We start from the raw sequence: 23,911 nt of genomic DNA, 5'->3' as shown, positions 1-23,911 counted from the left end.
CAACAATATATTCATATTTATCTGTTAAACTGATCAAATATTTCTCCACAACATGTTGATCAGAAATATCATCACCATAGGTTTTCATTTGATTCACAATCTCCATTACACGAGCATGATAACTTTGTATATTTTCAGGATCCTTCATTTTTAAATTCTGAAAATTGTTTTTAAGAGATTGGAGATTGATACTTCTTACCTTTTCATCTCCATGGAATTCACCTTCAAGAATTTCCCAAGCTTCTTTTGCTGTCAAAGCTCTTGAAATCCTTGTAAAGATTGGTTTTGTGACTCCCATTTGAAGCTTGCTCAATGCTCTTGCATCTTGATGCCGAGATGTTTCAATTTTCTTAAGATCTACTTTAGACAAATTAGTTTCATCATTAGGTTCTGTAAACCCTTTCTCCACAATATTCCATAAGCCTTCAGCCCTGAGAATAGTTCTTATTTTGATCTTCCAGTAGTCATAATCTTCACCATCAAAGACATGAGTTAGAGATGATTGAGAGTCTGAATTTGATGCCATGTGATCAATCCCAGATTAGAATCAAAACACTGCTCTGATGCCAATTCGTAGGTTTTGTAGTTGTGATAGTAGGGTATGTATATATGTGTTTTAGGGTTTATGTATAGGGTTTATGTTTTGAAGGAAATAAAATTGAGTTGCTGCTGTAGAGCTCTAGAAATTTATATTTTTGAATTGATTAATTTTATGTGATGATTACAAATGATGTAGAATGCTCTTTATATAGATCCTAGAGAACATTCTAGAGAATATTTAGAGAGTTGATACATAGAATCTGTGAATGAACTTGATTACAAGATGCATGCATATATAATAAATAGATACTATGAATGTGAGACTGTACATGCAAGTGCATGAATTCCAACATTGTGGTCGTGCTGCAGAAACACTATCATGAGTTTTAAGGAAAAGTTGAGCAGCCTCAGGAGACGAGACAACTATAGCTAACACTGAACCCATGCGTAAAGACATTATAGGACCATACTTCTTGGACAACTCATGGAAGGTGCGGTGGGGAAGGCTGCCCAAACTTAAAAGGATACCAATAATCGGTAATCCTCTCGGGCCTGGTGGTAGTAGCTTACGCTGCCTGGTGTCGAGTATCCACCAGAATGCAGCTCCAAGGACCAGGAACTGAAATGAAAAAGCCCAGGAAAGTGTCATCGTTGGTTAATTATTTGGAAAAGGATATTATGGTTTTTAAAGATTGAAAGTAACTCAAGTGTAGTAATGTAGTTGCTTGTATGTTGTGTGCTGTTTAAAAATGGTAGGAGTTTGGTTTTATAGCTAAATAAACTGAGCAGCGAAAAATGAACCCACCTAAACCACAAGCAGTATTTCAACTGATTTTGTACCACATGCCTAAAAAAATTAAATATAAAATAAAAATCCATGTATATGAAAGCTTCTGCTGGTTTCTTTTCCATTTTTATAAAAATGTTCCCTTCTTGTTTTTTTCTGGTAATATTTGTTTCAAGAAAACCCACATGCATGTACATGTACATCATATCTATTCAATTATTTCGGTCCTTAGTAATACATTTTTTAAATGCTTAAAGAGTGCAAGGAGTTCATAAATCTACTTTTTCTATGCCGATTCCACCTGATGGTCCTAAATATGAGCCATATTTATGTGAGGAACAATACTCTTTATTGATACTTATTTTTCCAACCCCCTCTAAGTAGGGCAATTAGTCTCTATTTATAGGGAGCCTTTAATGGGCTTTTCTCTTTACAATTGGGCCTCTATTGGGCTTTTTATTACAAGCTTATATACTAAAACTCCTATCTATAGTTCTCCCTCTTTCTTCTTTATTCTCGGGCCCAACATTTATCTCGCGCGAACATAGTTGAAATATCTTTAGATTTGTTGTTCCGATTCTTAATTACACCTGCACAAACAAAAATAAATAGTAATAATGAAAGAATGGTGTTATTTAAAAATTTAATTGATTCTTGTTGTTATTTTTATTTACACATATTTTATATTATTAATTATTATTATTATTATTCTTTAGGGGGCGAGATAGAGTATAAATAAAAAATCAGCAGTTTATACTAATTTCAATATGGGGAAGTTACTAAAGTAAAGCTACAGTATTTGAAGAGTTTCAGTTTATCTTCATTATCTCCTCAGCACCTGTAAGTCTTCTTTTTTTACCTATTTCTGTTCTCAGTTTAATCACAAGTCTTCATCTTTTAGATTATTAATTCCGTTTAGATTCTAAAGTCTTGATCATTCGGTTTTTCCATTGTTAGATAATCCGGCCAGTTCTTGATTTAACTTCCATGGCCGACCTAGGTTCCTCCTCTAAAACAAATCCTTTTCGAAATCCTAAAAATCGTCCCTTAGAAGAGGGCGATGAGGAATCGGCTATAAACTTAGATAATTTAGAGATTCCAAATTTGAATTCTTGCAAATTATTTGATTTCATGAACGAGGAAGAACTTTTTTCTGGTGTTGAGATAGCCCCTAAGGTTTCCCCACCTTTAAGTCCCCGTACTCTAGCTTATAGGGAGAGAGTTCTTGAAGAGAGTCGAGAATTGGGGATTCTTGAATTCCCTCACGGATGTAGTCTTGACTACATTAGCCACTTTTCTAATCACAAATTAAATATGACTAAGTTAGGTTCTTGGGTTGACTTAAAAAACAGGAATAGGTTGCGAATTCCAACCGCCGACGATAGAATGTGGGTGATGCTGGAATATGGGATGCACGGTGTGCCCTGATTATGTTTGAGTATGGTCTTAGGCTTCCGATGCATCCCTTCCACTTAGCCATGTACGAGGCTATAGGCTGCGGTATAGCACAATTATCATCCAACTCCGTTGCCCAGATTAGCGGCTTTATAGCCCTATGCAACGAGCGAGATCAGATCACTTCTGTAAAGTTGTTCTTTTCTATATGCTCTATTAGATATCACAATGGACAAGTGTATTTTGATACTCAAAGTAAGCATCCTAAGATCATCAGTGTTAAGTCTTCTAACTCCGGTTATCACCCTAAGTGGGTGTATATAGGTGGGAAAGATTTGGAGTTTGTTAGACCTTGTCAGAAAGTTACCCAATCGACCCTCGAGTATCTAAACAACTTTGACAAGTATGATACAACATACCTCGACGGTTTTCAGGGGTCGAGGCCCGTTTATATGCACAATGATTTGAAAGACTGTAAAATTTTAGAGGATCATCATCGTGAGGAGTTATTAGTTATAACTTTGAGGAAAAATTGTTATATTTCTTATTTCTTTCCTTCTTTCAATCCTTATTTTTAATAGTTCATCTCCCCTAACAATTAATTCTTTATTTCAGTTGTAGGCGCTTCCTTTAAATGGTTGTTAGAGAGTGGATTTTCGGTTGAGATGGATAAAGCCATGATGATGCTGGTGAAGAAGTCGAGGGCCGGTGCCATTGATATGCCGAGGGTTGAAGATAATGTTTCTTCGAGGACTATCTCCATTGAGCTTTTAGACAATCGTGGGAACAAAGTTGTTGGAGGTTCCAAGCGTGTTGCTTGCGAAGGGACTGGAAATCCTTCCCGGAAGAGATTGAGGAGCGGAGCTGTTGAGACCTATGACGTTGCTGGAAAGAAGATTTGTGAAGATATCGTGGGAAATATTGTAAAAAAAACTATAACACTAATTGGAAACCGAGGGATTATGCTCCCCACGGTCGACGCTGAGGCGTGTAAAGAGGTCATTCAAATCGAGATCCGACCCTCCGAGAGGTGGACTGACGGTTCATCGGTTCCTCTTCGGGCTTTCCAAGTTTTCAATCTTCCCCAAGTTTCTAGTGCTTACGCTAAGAGGTCCCGGAATGAACTTGTTGATCGATGCCTAGGGAGAGCTGGAAGGGTATGTATGTTATTTTCATTATCATCTTTATTATGTATTTACTTGACTTGCTTGTAGATCTGTACTTAAAAATTCTCCTTTTTCCTTATAGTTGGCTTAAATATCTTCCCTGATTTTTGTTTATATTTTGGCATTATTTGTCCGACATCATGCATATTCTTGAAGAGTATAGAACAGATGAGAGTAAGAGCTCTCCTTCGAAGGTCGAGGAGGAGCGAGACTTACTGAAAGGTGAAAAGAAGAAACTGGAGAATGACTTGATTGAAGCTAAGGGCCGTATCGTCGAGCTTTCGAAGGCGAGTTCTGGTTACCGGACCAAGGTATGTTGTTATTTGAGTTGCCTTTCAACAATTAACATATACTTTTTAGACTATCTTCCCTTATGCTTTAACATATACTTTTAAGTATATATATATATATATTATAGATGCATATCTTGCTTTGTTAAATGCAGATAAGTGAACTAGAGCTATCAAATGACTGTCTTAAGAAGGAATTAGAAGATGCGGGGTCTCGAGTGAAGAAAGTGGATGTCTCGCTGGTCGAATAGACCAAGAGGCGCGAGGCTCTAGAGGCTGAAGTTACTGCCCTTCGTGAAAAGAATGAGTCTTTGGAAACAGAAAACTTGAACTTGAAATTGGAAATAGAGAAGGGGGTTGAGGAGATAGCTAGGGCCCTAGGTGATGGATATGGGCGTTGTGTTAAAAGGATGGAGGCTACTGGCTTCGACGTGTCTGGTCATTGCTTTACGGAATACCTCCAAGATTATGCTGAGGAGCATAAAGAAGACGAAGCTGCTGGCGCACCTGTCGACCCTTGAAGGCGAGGGATGCCTCGTTAACGATGTAACATCTGGATATTGATTTTATTTGATTGAACATCTTGTGATCGTACTTTTGTGGAAATACTCAGGTCTTCGTTTCTAAATATGATGGCTTTCTATCTTACTGCTGCGAGTGTGTTCTGATTTTGTTACGACTTCTTAATTACTGTCCACGGCTTAACTTCCCCGCCTAATTTTTTTGGTGTATAAATGTCATAACTTTGTTTTTGTATCTTGAAAAACCTTTTTCAGTTTTTATATGACCTTTGTTGCTCGTCTTTGATTTGGCATTTGAATTTCATAACTTGGTGTATGCATTTCGTTGTTTTTCACAATATGTATCGAATTTTTGATATTTTGTAGAATTAGCTGGTTATGTAATAATATCGTTACTAATCCAATCTTTGTGTACAAAATGGGAGATTTGGGTTTACTATCCACTTTTTCTTTCCTTTTTAGGCAAATGTGCTTCTTTTCCTTCTTTTTATTACCATTATGTTCTTTGGTGACATAGAATGTTTTAATTTGCTGGTCCTTGTTATTTTCAGACTTAGAATTTACTCATTAAGCAACATTTTTCAATGATAAATAGCAAATGGAAGATTTTTGTTTTAACGGGGATCTCATATCAATCCCTTTTTGTTAAAACTAATTTTTATAGTCTAAAATGACTTTCTTGTTTACGTTCCCTCAACTTAAATAACTTAGCTACTGAAAATATTTCTTCAAATGGATGGCATTCCAAGCATTCTTGATTGGTATTCCCTCAAGTGCCAACATATGATAGGTTCCTGGCACAACGACCCCCGTTACTTGTTAAGGTCCTTCCCATTGGGCCTTAAACTTTCCTGTGATGGTGGGCTGTGAAGCTGCCGACTCTCGAAGAACTAGATCCCTAACCAGAAACTGCTTAACCTTTACTTTTTTTGTTAAAATAAGTTGTTGTGCGCGCTTGCTGTTGAAGGACTCTCATTTCTGCCTCGTCCCTGATTTCTTCCATAAGAACATTGGGGTCGTTCTATAGGACTATAGAACATTTGGTAACTCGTCGACCCATGGCCTTGGAAGTTCATCAACCCTTTTCTTGAGACCCTATAAAATTATCAAGTTAGACACTTCAACTTGCCCATTATCCTGGGGATATGCCATCGAGGATTTGACGTGCATGATCTTAAGTTCTGAAAGTGTTTCGGCAAATTTTTCTCCTGCAAATTGGGTTCCATTGTCAGTGACCACGATTCTGGGTACCCCAAACCTGAATACAATGTACTCCATCAGAAATTCAATCATTTCCTTCTCTCGAATCTTAGCCAGGGGTCGGGCTTCTATCCAATTTGTTTCGTAGTCCACAGCCACGATGATGTGTTGAACTTGATTTTTGGATTTTGGGAAGGGACCCACGATGTCTATACCCCATTGATAGAAAGGGCAAGGGTTGACGACCGAGATCATTTCCACCGAGGGCTGATGGGATACCGCTCCATATACTTGACATAACTTACATTTTGGCACAAAATCTTCGCAGTCTCTTCGTCTCACTATTTTAAGAGCTAAGTTCTTTCCACCCAAATGGTCTCCGCAAATTCCTGTATGGACTTCCACAATCGAGGTGTGGGACTCTTCTGGTCCCAAGCATCGAAGTAGTGGCTCCACTAGACCCTGTCGATATAATTTGTTTTCTAGCACACAATAGTTCTTTGCCTTGTACGATATGGCTCTAGCCTCACCCTTGTCTTGTGGAAACTTATTCAGTAATATGTACTCCAAAATCGGTTGACGCCAATCTACAACGGAGGAGATCTCATTAACTTTCAATATGTCGGGGTGCGGAGTATCCATATCAATAGAAGGAATACTTCGCTACTCGACGTAAATTGCCTCTGATGTTGTTACGAAGGACAATGCTAATTTAGACAAGGCGTCAGCCAATTGATTATCCTCGCTGCAAATGTTCTTCATTGTCTATGATGAAATTTTCTCCATCAGGGACCTGGCCAAATTTAAATAAGTCGACATTCGAGCATCATGTGCCTTGAATTCACCTTGTAACTGTTTGGCAACAAGTTGAGAATCGCCAAATATTTCTAAAACTTTCACTTCCAACTCGATCGCTAGGCGTAGCCCTGCTAACAAAGCTTCGCACTCAGCAACAATTTTTGTTATCGGAAATGAGAACTTCAAATTTTGTTGTATTTTGAAGCCTTTTGGACTGATTAAAATTACGCTTGCGCCCCCTGATGAAGATGTTGAGGATCCATCCACATAAAGATTCCAAGCCTTTTGTGGGTATGATGTTTCCTTAATTGTAGGATTGTCAAATTTAAATTCGACAACAAAGTCTGATAGAATTTGGGACTTCATTGCACTCCGGCGTTGATATTCGATGTGAAATTGGCTGAGTTCAACCGTCCAAGCGGCGAGACGCCCTGTCATATCCGGTTTGTGTAAGATGCGCTTCAAGGGTTGATCAGTCATAACTTTAATAAGATGGCCTTGGAAATAGTTACGGAGCTTCCTGCTTGCTACAATGAGGGCATAAACTAATTTCTCCACATGTGGGTAATGAGTTTCTGCATCTTTCAGTATATGGCTGACATAGTAAATTGGGGCTTCGCGTCCCTCAACATATTTAACCAAAACGGAGGCAACCAACCCATCAGAGGCTGATATGTATACTTTAAAGCTTCATGAGGCAGTGATCTTGCTAAAATCGGTGGGCTTGTTAAGAAAGTTTTCAGCGCTTCGAAGCTTTCTTTACATTGATCATCCCATATTAACTTCTTGCTTTTTAAAGCCTCTTTGATAATCTTGAAAAAAAGACTGCATTTTTTAGAGGCATGTGGTATGAACCTCCGAAGGGCCGCTATATATCCGGTGAGATGCTGAACCTCTTTGATGTTCGAAGGGTCTTTCATTTCAGAATTGGCTTTTATTTGCAAGGGGTCTTCCTCGATACCCCGTTGAGCGAAAAGAAATCCTAAAATTTTTCCAGATGTTAGGCCAAAAGAACACTTTAACGGATTCAATCACATGTTATTGCGATGAACGTTTTCAAAGGTTTCTCGAAGGTCGATGACATGACAGCTGGAAGATTTTGACTTTGTAATCATATCGTCGACATAAACTTCGAGGTTTCGACCCAACTGACTTTTAAATATTTCATCCATCATGCGCTGAAATGTTGCCCCGACATTGATTAAACCAAAAGGCATGTTCCGATATGTGAAGACACCTCGATAAGTGATAAACGCCGTTTGTTCCCAATCTTGATCATCCATCCTAATTTGGTTGTATCCTGACAACGCGTCCATGAAAGACAGCAGTTCATGACCAGCCGTTGCATCGATGAGTTGATCTATATGTTGGGTTTCGAGTACATAAACGCAATGGAAATAGTAATTAAAAATATAAAAAAGCAGAATTTTTGAAACCCACCATAGGATCCATGCAAAAAATAGATATTTAATCCGTAGATCAGATTGTTTATCTTAAGAAGCTTTACAAATTGGTTGACTAATGGAGATCCAAAGCGCATCCCACTCTCGCGATCTACGCTCCATCGGTATCCACACGAATGCTTCAACTCAAGGATTGGATGTGTACTAGCACAAACTCGTTTCTTCTTGCTCTCTCCATCTTCTCTCTTGGTGGCTAGGGCTTTAGTAAAAGTCTTGCTTACAAAATCAGTCACACAAGAGATATTATATAGAGAGTAGAAAAATGAATTAGAACACTGAACTAATTATGAGTTATTATTAGTTCGAAAGTCCTATTTTTATTATAATTAAGTCTCACTTAATTATTTAACAAATAAATTTCATAATTTATATTAGTAAATTCGAATATCAATATTTATCTAATTAATTAAGTCATTCTTAATTAATATTATAAATAATTCGAATTACTTTAATATAATTTAAATCCAATTTAAATTAAATAATCCTTCAAGCATTTTTAGTTTGTGACCCTATAGGTTATTATTATGTTGGTAACGAATTTTAAATCTAATTTAAAATCGTAAACAATGAGCGGCATCTAGTAATACATCATTGTTACCCAAGTAATAATAATTGAATCGGTGATCGATTAAACCATTTGTGAATAATGTACAATGTTATATAATCCCTTTAACCATATATTATAGATTAAACTAGAGGCATGTAATGTGTCATCCTCATCATAGTTTAATCCAAGTTTCCTTGATCAATGAGTAGACTATCATAACAAATCAACATTTGAGTGTGGCCACACATTTCATAGTCTAGCTCACACAAGAGGACAATAATATCACTCCTAAAATAGGAGGGTTAAATCTCATCTAGATCATTCATATTTATCATACGATTTATAATATACCCAATGTCCACTTTTATCATTACCCGGTCAAGGATAACTTTTAATGGAATCAATGTATATTAATTCTTGTATAGAAATATATTGACTTCAGGTCTAAGGACCATTACATCATTATAAGTGCGAGAATTACTTATGACACAACAGACATGTAGAATCTCACATTAGGTCTGTCCAGCACCATGTACATGTACATCTTCCTATGTTTTTGACTTTAGTATCACTATACCTATGATCAATGAGATATGATCATCAGGCAACAAACATACCAGTCTTAATGCATTATTATTGTCCCCAATAATAATACTCGACTAGGGACCTTTAGGAACATTGATACTATTCCCATAATCTCATTTCTAAGTCACGTACTTAGAGATATAGAATTGCATATCATATTCCAAGGACATTTATTAATCTAATATTTATATCGCAGTAAATTAAGAATTAATATATTATAAAGAGAATAATCGATAGAACATAAACATTAATAATCCTAATATCTTAAAATAAAACATCATAGTGTTGTCTCTTGGGCACATACACTAACAATATCCCAGTTGCACTAGAGCCAATCACCCATGTATCTAATACTCATGGAACTAGTATGACTATCGTACTTCTGCTTCGACAAAGCCTTAGTCAGTGGGTCTGCAACACTATCATTACTATGCACTTTACATTTATATCTCCTTGATCATTAATCTCATTAATAAGGTGATATTTGTCACACCCCCAACAAAATAAATATAACTATTACAATATTTAGAAGAAAGTAAACATAACCGAATCCATGATCTTACAATTTAGGGTTTGGAACAGCCCAACACTACCATCTATTACAACTGATTTTAATATCGAGTCCTCACACAAAACTATCTCTTATTCTACCTGAGCTCGGACATACGCATCAGCGTCACAGGTCTTACGTGCTGTCTGCCTGGATCTAACCATAGCTGCTAGCTGTAATATCAGGGTAAAGCAAGGAGTGAGCCAAATGCTCAACAAGTGCTAAACAATACGATACAAAATATAAATTGAGATATATATTAAAGAATGACAATGTGAAGATATAATTGATAGTAATCAGAGATGAAATTTTTGGGTGATGGCATCATTTTCTTGTATCAAAACATTTTCAAAATCATATCTTAATCAAAATCATTTTATGACGCTACGGATTACAGCCGGTGATCAGCCGCGAAGTAATCCCGAACCTCGCTGGGTTCTAAAACATTAATGGGATCCCTAGGCAACTTTTAAGCCTACACTATAAGTGTGGAAAAGACTCGCGTCTCAGTCCAGATCCACTATTCAAATAAAACATTTATCCCCCTTTGGGACTGAAAATCCACATTTTAATCATTTCAAAAACTGATACCGATTTATAACAAAATCTCTTAAGTAGTAAACATTTTTATCAAGGGAATATAGATCAACTTGAAACACTGGAAATATGTCACAAAATCTCAAGGCCATGATTCACTAGACTTTACTCTATTAGGGTAACTGAAAGGTTTCCATATACAAGAACTTGGACAAGGAAATTTGGCAAGGCTATTGGATATTATGAAAGAGTAATGCCAAACTAGACTTAAAGCAATGGTTTTCGATAAGGTACAAGTGCTAGAACATCAAGAAGATAAGCTTCATGAATACTAAGGGTGTTAAGGTATGAAGAAATGATCTTTAGCTCAAGGTATATCAGGATTGTCAAACTTTAGGGTAAGAAAGAGGGGTATCAATCAATTATGGACAACTTTGATGAATATCTGGCTTTTAGGTATCAAGGTAAAGTTTCTATAGGGGTTCAAGCATCAGGGTGAGATATCAATACTTTAGGAATCATTAGCATGTTAATCAAGAGGATCAATCAAGTATTATAACAACTCTTTATTTTATCATGGCATTCGAATTACTTTAATATACTAACGTGATAAGACCTTTAATCTACTTACAATACGTACTTGAGGGTTCATGGCATTTCTATATAATTCAAAGATAGACTTAAGAATCGCTTGGTTCAAGTATAACCAAATGACTCAGGATAATCGCATCAATATATATGAACTAATTGTTACACATTTGCAGTGAGTACAAAAGACAGGTTGAATCACTTGCCTTGAGAAAGGCTGGTCCGGTCTGGCTGGTAGGAGCAACTGGAAGCTTCACTCAACCTTTATGGCAATTTACCCTCATCTCGAGATCCTACATAAAATAATAATAATAATAATCCTCATTATAATATATTCTCACTAACTTAACCTATTTACAACACAAATGGCATTTGGGCCTATATGCACGTAATTTATATTCACCTTATAAATATATTGTACACATAGCCACATATACTCTCATATCATATTTTAATACCAAATAATATCACACACACCAAAATGCAACACTAGGCTTGGATGATCTTGATCCCCAACTTAAGTCACTTGGTCGCTAAGCTAGACAAAGTTTCCAAATTTTGGATTTCTTACTCAGTGTGCCTTTACTTAACTATCCAAAACCTATTGACCCTCACTGGGCCTTTTACTCTACCGGCTTTATACTATCTTGCAACCATAGTGGTCAACCTAGATCTCACTCCTAAGTGTTCTAAAACTATGTGATAAGTGAAAGTGCTCATTGGAGTAAATTTCAGAATGACATATATGGTTTCTTGAGTGCATTAGACACTCTTAAACTACAAGTTTAACTCCAAAGCTTTTACACTAGACTCTTCTGACCATAAGGCATCTCCCAAACTGGATGTGGCTCAAAGGCCTAGCTTGGGCCTCCTTGGGCCTAAGCTTAAAGTCCATGGTTCCCCTATTTTTCTGGGCAGAAAATGCCCTGACTTGAATTAACTTGTGACACATGGTTCTAACTCAAATTATATGAACTATGGTTGGAAAAAATCCTCTGACACTCCCTCTAACTAAGGCCCAACAGGGCCTAATGAGGGCCTACCCATGACATGGTCAAAACTTCGTATTTCTAAGTTGCAACAAAACTGTCCCCTGCTGGACAGATTTTGTGATTTCACTTGTGCACCTAACCAAACGACTTATAAACCTTCAACAAATACCTAAAACCTTTTATATATTCCTAATGCTAGCTTCTGGTGGCTTGGGCCTCAAAGTGCACAACAAATTCTCATTCGAAACTTCCCCATAAACTAGTGCACCAAATCTGGAAAAATGCAAACACTAACTAATCCCTTTCCACCTTAACTCCCACTTAATAACCAAGCATCCAACTCTTTCCAAAGCAAACCTAGTGTCTTAATGTCCTAAAATAGTGCCTCAACAGAAGGGGAGATCATCCATGCCCAAGAATCAACAACATGTAACTAAAAATATAACATGCAACTCATGGAAAACACATAACAAGATTTCGGCTAGGCATAAAGTTTAAATGCTTGCAAATTCGGCTTGTACCTATTACTCATCCTTAATAATCATGAAATATATCTTCTTTTAACTATTAATAAGAAATTTATCATTGAAACAATCTATTTTAAGCACACATATTTCGAATTTATAGATTTTTAGACATAGCAACATGATTTCAAAAAGAGTAGCATGAAAAGCATGGTTGATCATCATTTTAATGTCTTAAAACTAGCATGCATGGCTAAACATAAATATATAATAAAATTTCAGTAGAATGCAAATGATTTTAAAGCATGATATCTCCATAAAACATTTAGTTAGCACATATACAAAATATATCTCATTGAGAGCTCTTGATTTCACAAGAATCAAGAGTTTCTCTTTGGAGATCACATAAGAATTACACATGCATCCATGGAACTTCAACTTCCAAGTCACAAAACTCTTGGAAAGTATATAAGATGAATATAGGTAGAAGATTTACACTTGGGAAGATGAAGAATGAAATGAAAAATGGAAGGGGGGTAGGGGAATGATGCTTCGGCCGAGAGCAATGGTGGGAGGGGGAGGAGAGAAAAATTGTGGTGTGTTGGAGTGTGGAATGAGTGGAATGACTTCTCCCACTTTGATTTTAGTTTTATGCTTTTTGGTTGAAAAAATAATGAGTGGAAGTGAGAATGTACAAAAATGTCCTCTAACTAAAGTTAGGCCATTTTGCATGCAAGGCTAATGTGGTAATTTGGTAATTAACAAATGAGTTAGTGGGGTTGGAAAGGTCTTATTTGCCCTTTGAGAGAATAGAAGGGTGATTTGCATGCAAGGTCTTCTATGTAATTTTCTAATTAACAAATAAAATTTGTAAAGATTTATTTTTATAAAATAAAATACAAGTTCAAACATATACTACATAAAGCAAATTTAAAATGCAAAAATTTTTCATTCACACAAGGTACAACCATTAAGTATATTTACTTTCGACTTTAATATCACATAAAATCCACAGATAATATTACATAAAATGCCGGTCGTAACATCTTCTCCCCCTTAAGGGATTTTATCCCCAGAATCTAAGAGAACAGATGAGGATACCAGGAACGCATACCAGACTCTAACTCCCAAGTTGATTCTTCAACCTTGGGGTTCCTCCAAAGTACTTTCACTAACTTTACCGATTTATTCCTAAGACTCTTTACTTGCCAGTCGAGTAATTTGACAGGTTGCTCCACAAATGACAGGTCTGCCTGAATTTCTACAGGTTCATATTCTATCACATGGCTGGCGTCAGGATTGTACTTCTTAAGCAATGACATATGGAACACATTATGCACATGCTGATATTGAGGTGGTAAGGCTAACTCGTAGGCCACCTTCCCCACTTGACTCAAAATTTCAAAAGGACCTATATATCTAGGTGCTAACTTCCCTTTCTTGCCAAATCTAGACAACCTTTTTCTTGGTGACACCTTCAACAAAACGGCTTCGCCAACTTGGAATCTAACATCCTTACGCGCTGGATCCGCATACTTCCTTTGTCTATCTTGAGCAGCAAGCAACCTTTTCTGAATTAACTTGACTGTCTCATGCAACTGTTGTACCAATTCCGAGCCTAGAATCCTTCCTTCTCCTACTTCATCCCAACTTGTCGGTGATCTACATTTTCGTCCGTAGAAAGCTTCATATGGTGGCATGCCAATACTGGAGTGATAGCTGTTGTTGTAAGAGAATTCAATCAATGGCAAGTGGTCGTCCCAACTTCCTGTAAAATCGATTGCACAACTGTGCAACATGTCTTCGATTTTTTGAATTGTCCTTTCGCTCTGACCATCAGTCTGCGGGTGGTACTCCGTACTCATGTTCAACTTCGTGCCAAGACTTTCTTGAAATTGCTTCCAGAATCTCGAGTTAAATCAAGGATCTCTGTCTGAAACTATTGATACGGGTACTCCATGCCTTAGTACGATTTCACGCACGTACAGATGAACTAATTTTTCCAATGAAGAATTCTCATTAATTGGAAGGAAATGCGCCGACTTCGTAAGGCGATCAACTACAACCCATATAGAGTCATGTCCGGATTTCATTCGCGGTAGTCCCACTATAAAGTCCATAGCAATATTTTCCCATTTCCATTCTGGAATCTTTAGGGGCTGAATTAATCCGCTTGGTTGTTGATATTCTGCCTTCACTTTCTGACAAGTATAACACTTCGCAACCCATTCCGCCACGTCTCGCTTCATATTTGGCCACCAAAAGTTCTGCTTTAAGTCCCGATACATCTTGGTGCTTCTCGGGTGGATTGAAAATCTTGAATTGTGGGCTTCTTGCAGGATCTCATTCTTCAATTCAGGTACATGAGGAATCCAAATTCTTGAGGAAAACCTTAGTATACCTTGCTCATCCCTTTGAGTGCCAATCTCTTCTCCAGTTAGCTGATTCTTCTCTTTTTCCATTACTTCTTCCTGACATTTCCTTATCTTTTCCACTAGTGTTGGCTGAAAAGTCATTGCACGACAAACTTCTTCAACCATTCCATAATTACAAAGTTCTAATCCAAATTTCTTAATCTCTTCAGACAATTCCTTTGGTGTTGCCATCATATTCAATCTCTCCTTTCTGCTTAGTGCATCGGCCACAACATTCGCCTTTCCAGGATGGTAATTTATCGAGCAATCGTAGTCCTTGATCAATTCCAACCATCTCCTTTACCTCATATTGAGCTCCTTCTGAGTGAATATGTACTTTAAACTCTTGTGATCCATATAGATTTCACACTTCTCTCCGTAGAGGTAATGTCTCCAAATCTTAAGTGCGAACACTATGGCGGCTAGTTCCAAGTCATGCGTCGGGTACTTCAACTCATGCAGTTTCAACTGTCTTGACGCATACGAGATCACCTTATTGTGTTGCATTAACACACAGCCCAATCCTTTATGTGAAGCGTCGCTGAATATCACAAAGTTTCCTTGGTCATCTGGTAGTACTAACACCGGAGCTGTTACCAATCTCTGTTTCAACTCTTGAAAGCTATCCTCACATTCTGCACTCCATTCGAACTTCTGATTCTTCCTGGTTAACTTAGTCAAAGGTGTGGCGATTTTCGAAAAATCCTTAACAAATCTTCTATAGTACCCTGCCAATCCTAGAAAACTTCGCACTTCCGTAAGTGTCTTTGGCCTCTCCCAACTCATAATTGCCTCAATTTTTGCCGGATCTACTTTAACTCCTTCATTTCCAATGAAATGTCCCAAAAATTGAACTTCCTTTAACCAAAACTCACATTAGGAAAACTTGGCATACAACTTCTCTTGCCGAAGTATCTCCAATACTATCTAGAGGTGCTGCTTATGTTCTTCTTCTGACTTAGAATAAATAAGGATGTCATCAATGAATACTACTACGAACTTATCCAAATACTTTTTAAATACCCGATTCATCAGATCCATAAATGCGGCCGGGGCATTAGTCAATCCAAACGGCATTACTAAGAATTCATAATGTCTGTATCTGGTCCTGAATGCTGTCTTGGGAATATCTTCTTGCTTGATCTTTAATTGATGGTATCCTGATCTCAAGTCAATCTTTTAAAAGCACTTTGCTCCCTTCAGCTGATCAAATAGGTCATCTATTCTTGGTAGAGGGTAGCGGTTCTTGATCGTTACCTTATTCAACTCCCGATAATCTATACATAGCCGCATACTTCCATCTTTCTTCTTTACAAACAGAACAGGTGCTCCCCATGGTGACGTACTTGGCTGAATCACTCCTTTTTCCAACAATTCTTGTACCTGGCTCGCCAACTCTTTCATTTCCGCTGGTGGCATCCTATATGGGGTCTTGAAACTGGTTCTGTGCCCGGAGCAAGGTTGATTTCGAACTCGATTTGTCGATCTGGTGGTAAGCCTGGTAGTTCATCTGGAAACACATCTGGGAACTCGTTAACTACGGGGATATCTTCTATGCTGGGGTTGCTCTTTTCTGAATCCACTACATAAGCTAGGAACGACTCATAACCTTTTCTAAGTAGCTTCTTAGCCTGAACGATTGTAAGAAATAGTTGCTCTTGCCTCTGTCCCTTAAATACTACCTTCTCTCCACTCTTCATCTTTAAATACACTTTCTTGGTCTTACAATCAATCTGGGCGTTATTCTTCCCTAACCAATCCATTTCTAAAATTATATCGAACTCTTCCAACTTGAAGAGTATCAAGTCGGCTGAAAACTTATGCCCCGAAATATCAATCTCACACTTCGGACAGAATTGATTCACATGAATCTTCTCCTGGTTCGCAATTACCACATTTACTACCTCGCTCATAATCATTTTATCATATTGTAGTTTATCAACAAAAGTTTCTGATATGAAAGATCTTGTTGCTCCCGAATCAATCAATACTTTAGCTTTGACATTATTGAGTAAAAGTGTACCTGCTATCACCTCAGAGTTCTGAACAGCATCCTTCATTTTCAGATCGAATGTCCATGTTGTTTCTTGCGGAGTTGTTGTAGGTGGTGGAGGTAATGCCAATACCTCGGCTGGCACGCTTGCACTGGTACTTGCCACAATCATTAAAACTTTGACTGGTCCGGTTGCCTTGCACTCCCTAGCTATGTGTCCAGTCTTCCCACACTTGTAACATGTAACTCCTGGCTTCGGCATCTTGCACTCATTTGCCAAATGTCCCTTCTGGTTACACCTATAGCATGTCATGCTCAGCTTATTACATACTCCGGGGTGCCTTCTTCCACAGTGCTTGCATTTCGGTCTCTGGAACCTGTTTTCTCCAACTTGCCCTTGGCTTGCCTGGTTGCTCCCCTTCGATTCTTGTCTTTTGCCCAAATTCCCTTTCTTTTAAAAATTTCCACCCTTATGAAATACAATCCTCTTTACATTCCGATCTTGTGAATTCCCGGCTTCAGACTTCTCTCCATAAAATGGAACCTTTCTCTTCTTGTTATCCCTTTCATTTCTTGACTGCATCCCATTGTTCTCAATCAGAGCAGCTTTTTGTACTACTCCTGCATAAGTATCAAGCTCAAACATAGCCACTCTATCTCTAATCCAAGGCTCCAATCCTTGTTGAAATCTCTTCGTTTTTTCCTCCTCAGTGCTGGTATACTTTATCACAAACCTTGACAACTCAGTGACTTCTTCTCATACTCCAGTACAGACATATTCCCTTGCTTTAACTCAAGAAATTTAAGCTCCATCTAATTCTGCATATACTTAGGGTAATACTTTTCCAGAAACAACTTCTTAAATCTCTCCCAAGAAACCTGCTGAGTTGCTTCCATAGCTTTTACTGATTCCCACCATAGATGACTTCGCCCTTCAGGAAGTAAGTAGCATATGGGGTCTTCTGATCGTCTCCTAACTGTACCAACTCAAAAGCCCTTTCCATTTCCTTAATCCATGTGTTAGCTATTATTGGATAAGTGGTATCATGAAATGCAGGTGGATTCACATTCTGAAATGCCTTGAAAGTGACAACTTGTCGAGGTGGTACTGGTGGTTCGAGTGGTTGGTGTAGTTCACGGTTATCTTGGTTTTCAATTCGTTGTTGAAGAGTTAGTTTTTGTTGAGCTATAGCATCAATTTGCTGTTGCAAAGTTTCCAGTAATCGAAGAATATTTGGGTCTGTGGTTGTTGGGTTCTTCTTTTTGGGAGGCATGATCCTGAAATAAGAGTTATATCAAAACAGGTACGAATGATGAAATAATTCGAGGGTATTGCATGGCATTCTTATTTACATATGAGGTCAAGTTTCAAATTAAACAGATATGGTAATGCATACAAAAACGTAAAATAACAGTTAAGAGCAATTGGAACGATAGTGCATAATATTTGAAATTTAAAGGTCATAATACATAGGATTAGAACAAAGTCTGATTCTAGGAATAACATACTTATTTAAAGGAAACAACTGGGAATTTCTACGAAGTCTGATAATACAACAACATGGAAGGTAGTTAATGGAAAGAACTAAGGCTCCACTCCATCAGAACGGGGCTTGGTAGTCTTCTCCTCTCGAAGCGTCTTCATAATGCTCTGGAGCTCATCTGCCACCATCTGGATGATATACTGGCTGGTGCGGTCTCGGTGTGATGGCATCTCCTCAAACTTAGTGTTGATGTACTGAACCAAGGTCTCAAGTCTCGCAGTCATCTGCTCTTTAGGCTTCCCTTCATAGTTTCGGCTGTCCGGGTACACATTCTTCAGTCGGTCTATCAGTCGATCGTACTTGCCCTGAAGCATGTCAAACTCGCGCCTCAACTCAGCATACACGGAGAAAGCAATAGTGTCGTCCGACCCAGAGGGTGCCGAGGAATGCGCCCTTTGCTGACAAACCAATAAGAGGAGTATTAATAATAAATTTACTTAACCTACTCTCTCACATATTATCAATAACCTATACATATATCCTATAACCTATTTAGGCTGTCCAGGGACTCTAAACCGTAGCTCTGATACCAAAACCTGTCACACCCCCAACAAAATAAATATAACTATTACAATATTTAGAAGAAAGTAAACATAACCGAATCCAAGATCTTACAGTTTAGGGTTTGGAACAGCCCAACACTACCATCTATTACAACTGATTTTAATATCGAGTCCTCAGACAAAACTATCTCTTATTCTACCTGAGCTCGGACATACGCATCAGCGTCACATGTCTTACGTGCTGTCTGCTTGAATTTAACCATAGCCTCTATTTGTAATATCAGGATAAAGCAAGGAGTGAGCCAAATGCTCAACAAGTGCTAAACAATACGATACAAAACATAAATAGAGATATATATTAAAGAATGACAATGTGAAGATATAATTGATAATAATCAGAGATGAAATTTTTGGGTGATGGGATCATATGCTTGTATCAAAACATTTTCAAAATCATATCTTAATCAAAATCATTTTATGACGCTACGGATTACACCCGGTGATCAGCCGCGAAGTAATCCCGAACCTCGCTGGGTTCTAAAACATTAATGGGATTCCTAGGCAACTTTTAAGCCAACAATATACGTGTGGAAAGGACTCGCGTCTCAGTTCAGATCCACTATTCAAAGAAAACATTTGTCCCCCTTTGGGACTGAAAATCCACATTTTAATCATTTCAAAAACTGATGCCGATTTATAACAAAATATCTTAAGTAGTAAACATTTTTATCAAGGGATTATAGATCAACTTGAAACACTGGAAATATGTCACAAAATCTCAAGGCCATGATCCACTAGACTTTACTCTATTAGGGTAACTGAAAGGTTTCCATATACAAGAACTTGGACAAGGAAATTTGGCAAGGCTATTGGATATTATGAAAGAGTAATGCCAAACTAGACTTAAAGCAATGGTTTTCGACAAGGTACAAGTGCTAGAACATCAAGAAAATAAGCTTCATGAATACTACGGGTGTTAAGGTATGAAGAAATGAACTTTAGCTCAAGGTATATCAGGATTGTCAAACTTTAGGGTAAGAAAGAGGGGTATCAATCAATTATGGACAACTTTGATGAATATCTGGTTTTTAGGTATCAAGGTAAAGTTTCTATAGGGGTTCAAGCATCAGGGTGAGATATCAATACTTTAGGAATCATTAGCATGTTAATCAAGAGGATCAATCAAGTATTATAACAACTCTTTATTTTATCATGGCATTCCAATTACTTTAATATACTAACGTGATAAGACCTTTAATCTACTTGCAATACGTACTTAAGGGTTCATGGCATTTCTATATAATTCAAAGATAGATTTAAGAATCGCTTGGTTCAAGTATAACCAAATGACTCAGGATAATCGCATCAATAGATATGAACTAATTGTTACACATTTGCAGTGAGTACAAAAGACAGGTTGAATCACTTGCCTTGAGAAAGGCTGGTCTGGTCTGGCTGGTAGGAGCAACTGGAAGCTTCACTCGACCTTTATGGAAAGTTTACCCTTGTCTCGAGATCCTACATAAAATAATAATAATAATCCTCATTATAATATATTCTCACCAACTTAACCTATTTACAACACAAATGGCACTTAGGCCTATATGCACGCAATTTATATTCACCTTATAAATATAATTGTACAAATAGCCACATATACTCACATATCATATTTTAATACCAAATAATATCACACACACCAAAATGCAAAACTAGGCTTGGATGATCTCGATCCCCAACTTAAGTCACTTGGTCGCTAAGCTAGACAAAGTTTCCAAATTTTGGCTTCCTTACTCAATGTGCCTTTACTTAACTATCCAAAACCTATTGACCCTCACTTGGGCCTTTTACTCTAATAGCTTTATACTATCTTGCAACCATAGTGGTCAACCTAGATCTCACTCCTATGTGTTCTAAAACTATGTGATAAGTGAAAGTGCTCACTGGAGTAAATTTCAGAATGACATCTATGGTTTCTTGAGTGTATTAGACACTCTTAAACTACAAGTTTACCTCTAAAGCTTTTACACTAGACTCTTCTGACCATAAGGCATCTCCCAAACTGGATGTGGCTCAAGGGCCTAACTTGGGCCTCCTTGGGCCTAAGCTTAAAGTCCATGGTTCCCCTGTTTTTCTGGGCAGAAAACGCCCTGACTTGAATTAACTTGTGACACATGTTTCTAACTCAAATTCTATGAAATATGGTTGGAAAAACTCCTCTGACACTCCCTCTAACTAAGGCCCAACAGGGCCTAATGAGGGCCTACCATGACATGGTCAAAACTTCCTATTTCTAAGTTGCAACAAAACTGTCCCCTCTTGGACAGATTTTGTGATTTCACTTGTGCACCTAACCAAACGACTTATAAACCTTCAACAAACACCTAAAACCTTTTATATACTCCTAATTCTAGCTTCTGGTGACTTGGGCCTCAAAGTGCACAACAAATGCTCATTCAAAACTTTCCCATAAACTAGTGCACCAAATCTGGAAAAATGCAAACACTAACTAATCCCTTTCCACCTTAACTCCCACTTAATAACCAAGCATCCACCTCTTTCCAAAGCAAACCTACTGTCTTAATGTCCTAAAATAGTGCCTCAGTAGAAGGGGAGATCATCCATGCCCAAGAATCAACAACATGCAACTAAAAATGTAACATGCAACTCATGGAAAACACATAACAAGATTTCGGCTAGGCATAAAGTTTAAATGCTTGCAAATTCGGCTTGTACCTATTACTCATCCTTTATAATCATGAAATATATCTTCTTTTAACTATTAATAAGAAAGTTATCATGTAAACAATCTATTTTAAGCACACATATTTCAAATTTATAGATTTTTAGACATAGCAACATGATTTCAAAAAGAGTAGCATGAAAAGCATGGTTGATCATCATTTTAATGTCTTAAAACTAGCATGCATGGCTAAACATAAATATATAATGAAATTTCAGTAGCATGCAAAGGATTTTAAAGCATGATATCTCCATAAAACACTTAGTTAGCACATATATAAAATATATCTCATTGAGAGCTCTTGAATTCACAAGAATCAAGAGTTTCTCTTTGGAGATCACATAAGAATTACACATGCATCCATGGAACTTCAACTTCCAAGTCACAAAACTCTTGGAAAGTATATAAGATGAATGTATGCAGAAGATTTACACTTGGGAAGATGAAGAATGAAATGAAAAATGGAAGGGGGTAAGGGAATGATGCTTCGGCCGAGAGCAATGGTGGGAGGGGGATGAGAGAAAAATTGTGGTGTGTTGGAGTGTGGAGTGAGTGGAATGACTTCTCCCACTTTGATTTTAGTTTTATGCTTTTTGGTTGACAAAATAATGAGTGGAAGTGAGAATGTACAAAAATGTCCTCTAACTAAAGTTAGGCCATTTTACATGCAAGGCTAATGTGGTAATTTGGTAATTAACAAATGAGTTAGTGGGGTTGGAAAGGTCTTATTTGCCCTTTGAGAGAATAGAAGGGTGATTTGCATGCAAGGTCTTCTATGTAATTTGCTAATTATAACAAATAAAATTTGTAAAGATTTATTTTTATAAAATAAAATACAAGTTCAAAAATTATAAAATTTATACCATAAAATAACTTGGATTTTTAGAAATTTTATAAAATCACTTTCGAAATTTGTGAACAAAATAACTTTTAAAAGAAAATTTCTCCAAGGTTTAGAATATTCCTTATAAATCAAAAATAAGGGAAATAAATAAACTCTTGCTTTGAAAAATCATATACTACATAAAGGAAATTTAAAATGCAGAAATTTTTCATTCACACAAGGTACAACCATTAAGTATATTTACTTTCGGCTTTAATATCACATAAAATCCACATATAATATTACATAAAATGCCGGTCATAATAATATTGTCTAAGGACATGCCTAAACAATCTCCTTGGCTATTTCAAAAGTATCAATATATTCGGTTTCCATTATAGAATCATCAATATTCTTGATGTGAACCATTCCCGCTAACATAATTTATATTTAGACAAAACACAAACCAGACATTGACACATAATCATCCTTGTCTATCCATTAATTAGGTTAAGAAACTAGTATGAGTGAAACCCTTTACAACTAGTTCGCTATCTTCTCCATACACCAAAAATAAATCTTTAATCCTCTTTAAGTACCTAAGAATATTCTTGAAAACTATCCAGTGACCCTCATCTGGATTAGACTAGTATCTGATCATCATGCTCAAAGCATACGAAACATCAGGATAAATACATATCATTGTACACATTATAGATCCAATTGTTGATGCATTTGGAACTTTCTCAAACGGCCCTTATCATCTAATGATTTAGGGGGCAATTATCTTTTGAGATCACTATCCCATGAGACATCAAAACATATCCTTTCTTTGTCTCTTGCATCATAAAATTATGTAATACTTTATCAATGTATGTACTCCGACTAGGTCGATTAATCTTTTCAATCTATCTTTATAGATCTTGATCCCTAATATATAGGTAGCATTGCCTAAGTCTTTCACGAGAAACTATTTCTCAACCAAGTCTTAACAGCCTGTAGAGAAGGTATGTCATTCCATATTTGTTATATGTCATCTACATATTATACTATAAATGTCACATGGCTCCCACTTACCTTCTTGCAAACACATGGTTCATCTTCGTTTTAAATAAGGCCAAACACTTTGACCATTTTATCAAAATGAATATTCATTCTCCTTGAGGCTTGCTTCAATCTATAAATAGATAGAAGCAACTACAAACTATCTTAGCAAACTTGGGATCGACAAAACCCTCAGGTTGTATCATATATACATCATCTTCAAGGATCCCATATAAGAAAGAAGTTTTGACATCCATTTGCCAAATCTCATAGTCAAAGTAAGCAACTATTACTAACAAAATCCTGATGGACTTGACCATAGTAACCGATGACAAGGTCTCATCATAGTCTATACCATGAATTTGTTTAAAATTTTTTGCCACTAGTCGCGTCTTATAAGTCTATACTTTACCATCCATGTCAG

General features: G+C 37.1%; 1 protein-coding gene and 1 pseudogene across 1 annotated transcript; both read right to left on the bottom strand.

The window, feature by feature from the left end:
• The window catches only part of LOC141716843 (cytochrome P450 CYP736A12-like), a 58,415-nt pseudogene extending 57,226 nt beyond the window's left edge, over positions 1 to 1,189 (bottom strand).
• A 5,475-nt stretch (positions 1,190 to 6,664) lies between these two features.
• Positions 6,665 to 7,177, bottom strand: LOC141718708 (uncharacterized). The gene has a single exon (XM_074521087.1). It carries the CDS (start codon positions 7,175 to 7,177, stop codon positions 6,665 to 6,667), a length of 513 nt encoding a protein of 170 aa, XP_074377188.1.
• Between the last annotated feature and the right edge of the window lie 16,734 nt (positions 7,178 to 23,911).

The sequence above is a fragment of the Apium graveolens genome, chromosome 4 (assembly GCF_009905375.1).
Source record: "Apium graveolens cultivar Ventura chromosome 4, ASM990537v1, whole genome shotgun sequence".
NCBI lineage: Eukaryota > Viridiplantae > Streptophyta > Magnoliopsida > Apiales > Apiaceae > Apium > Apium graveolens.
This window is presented reverse-complemented; position numbering and strand designations above follow the sequence as displayed.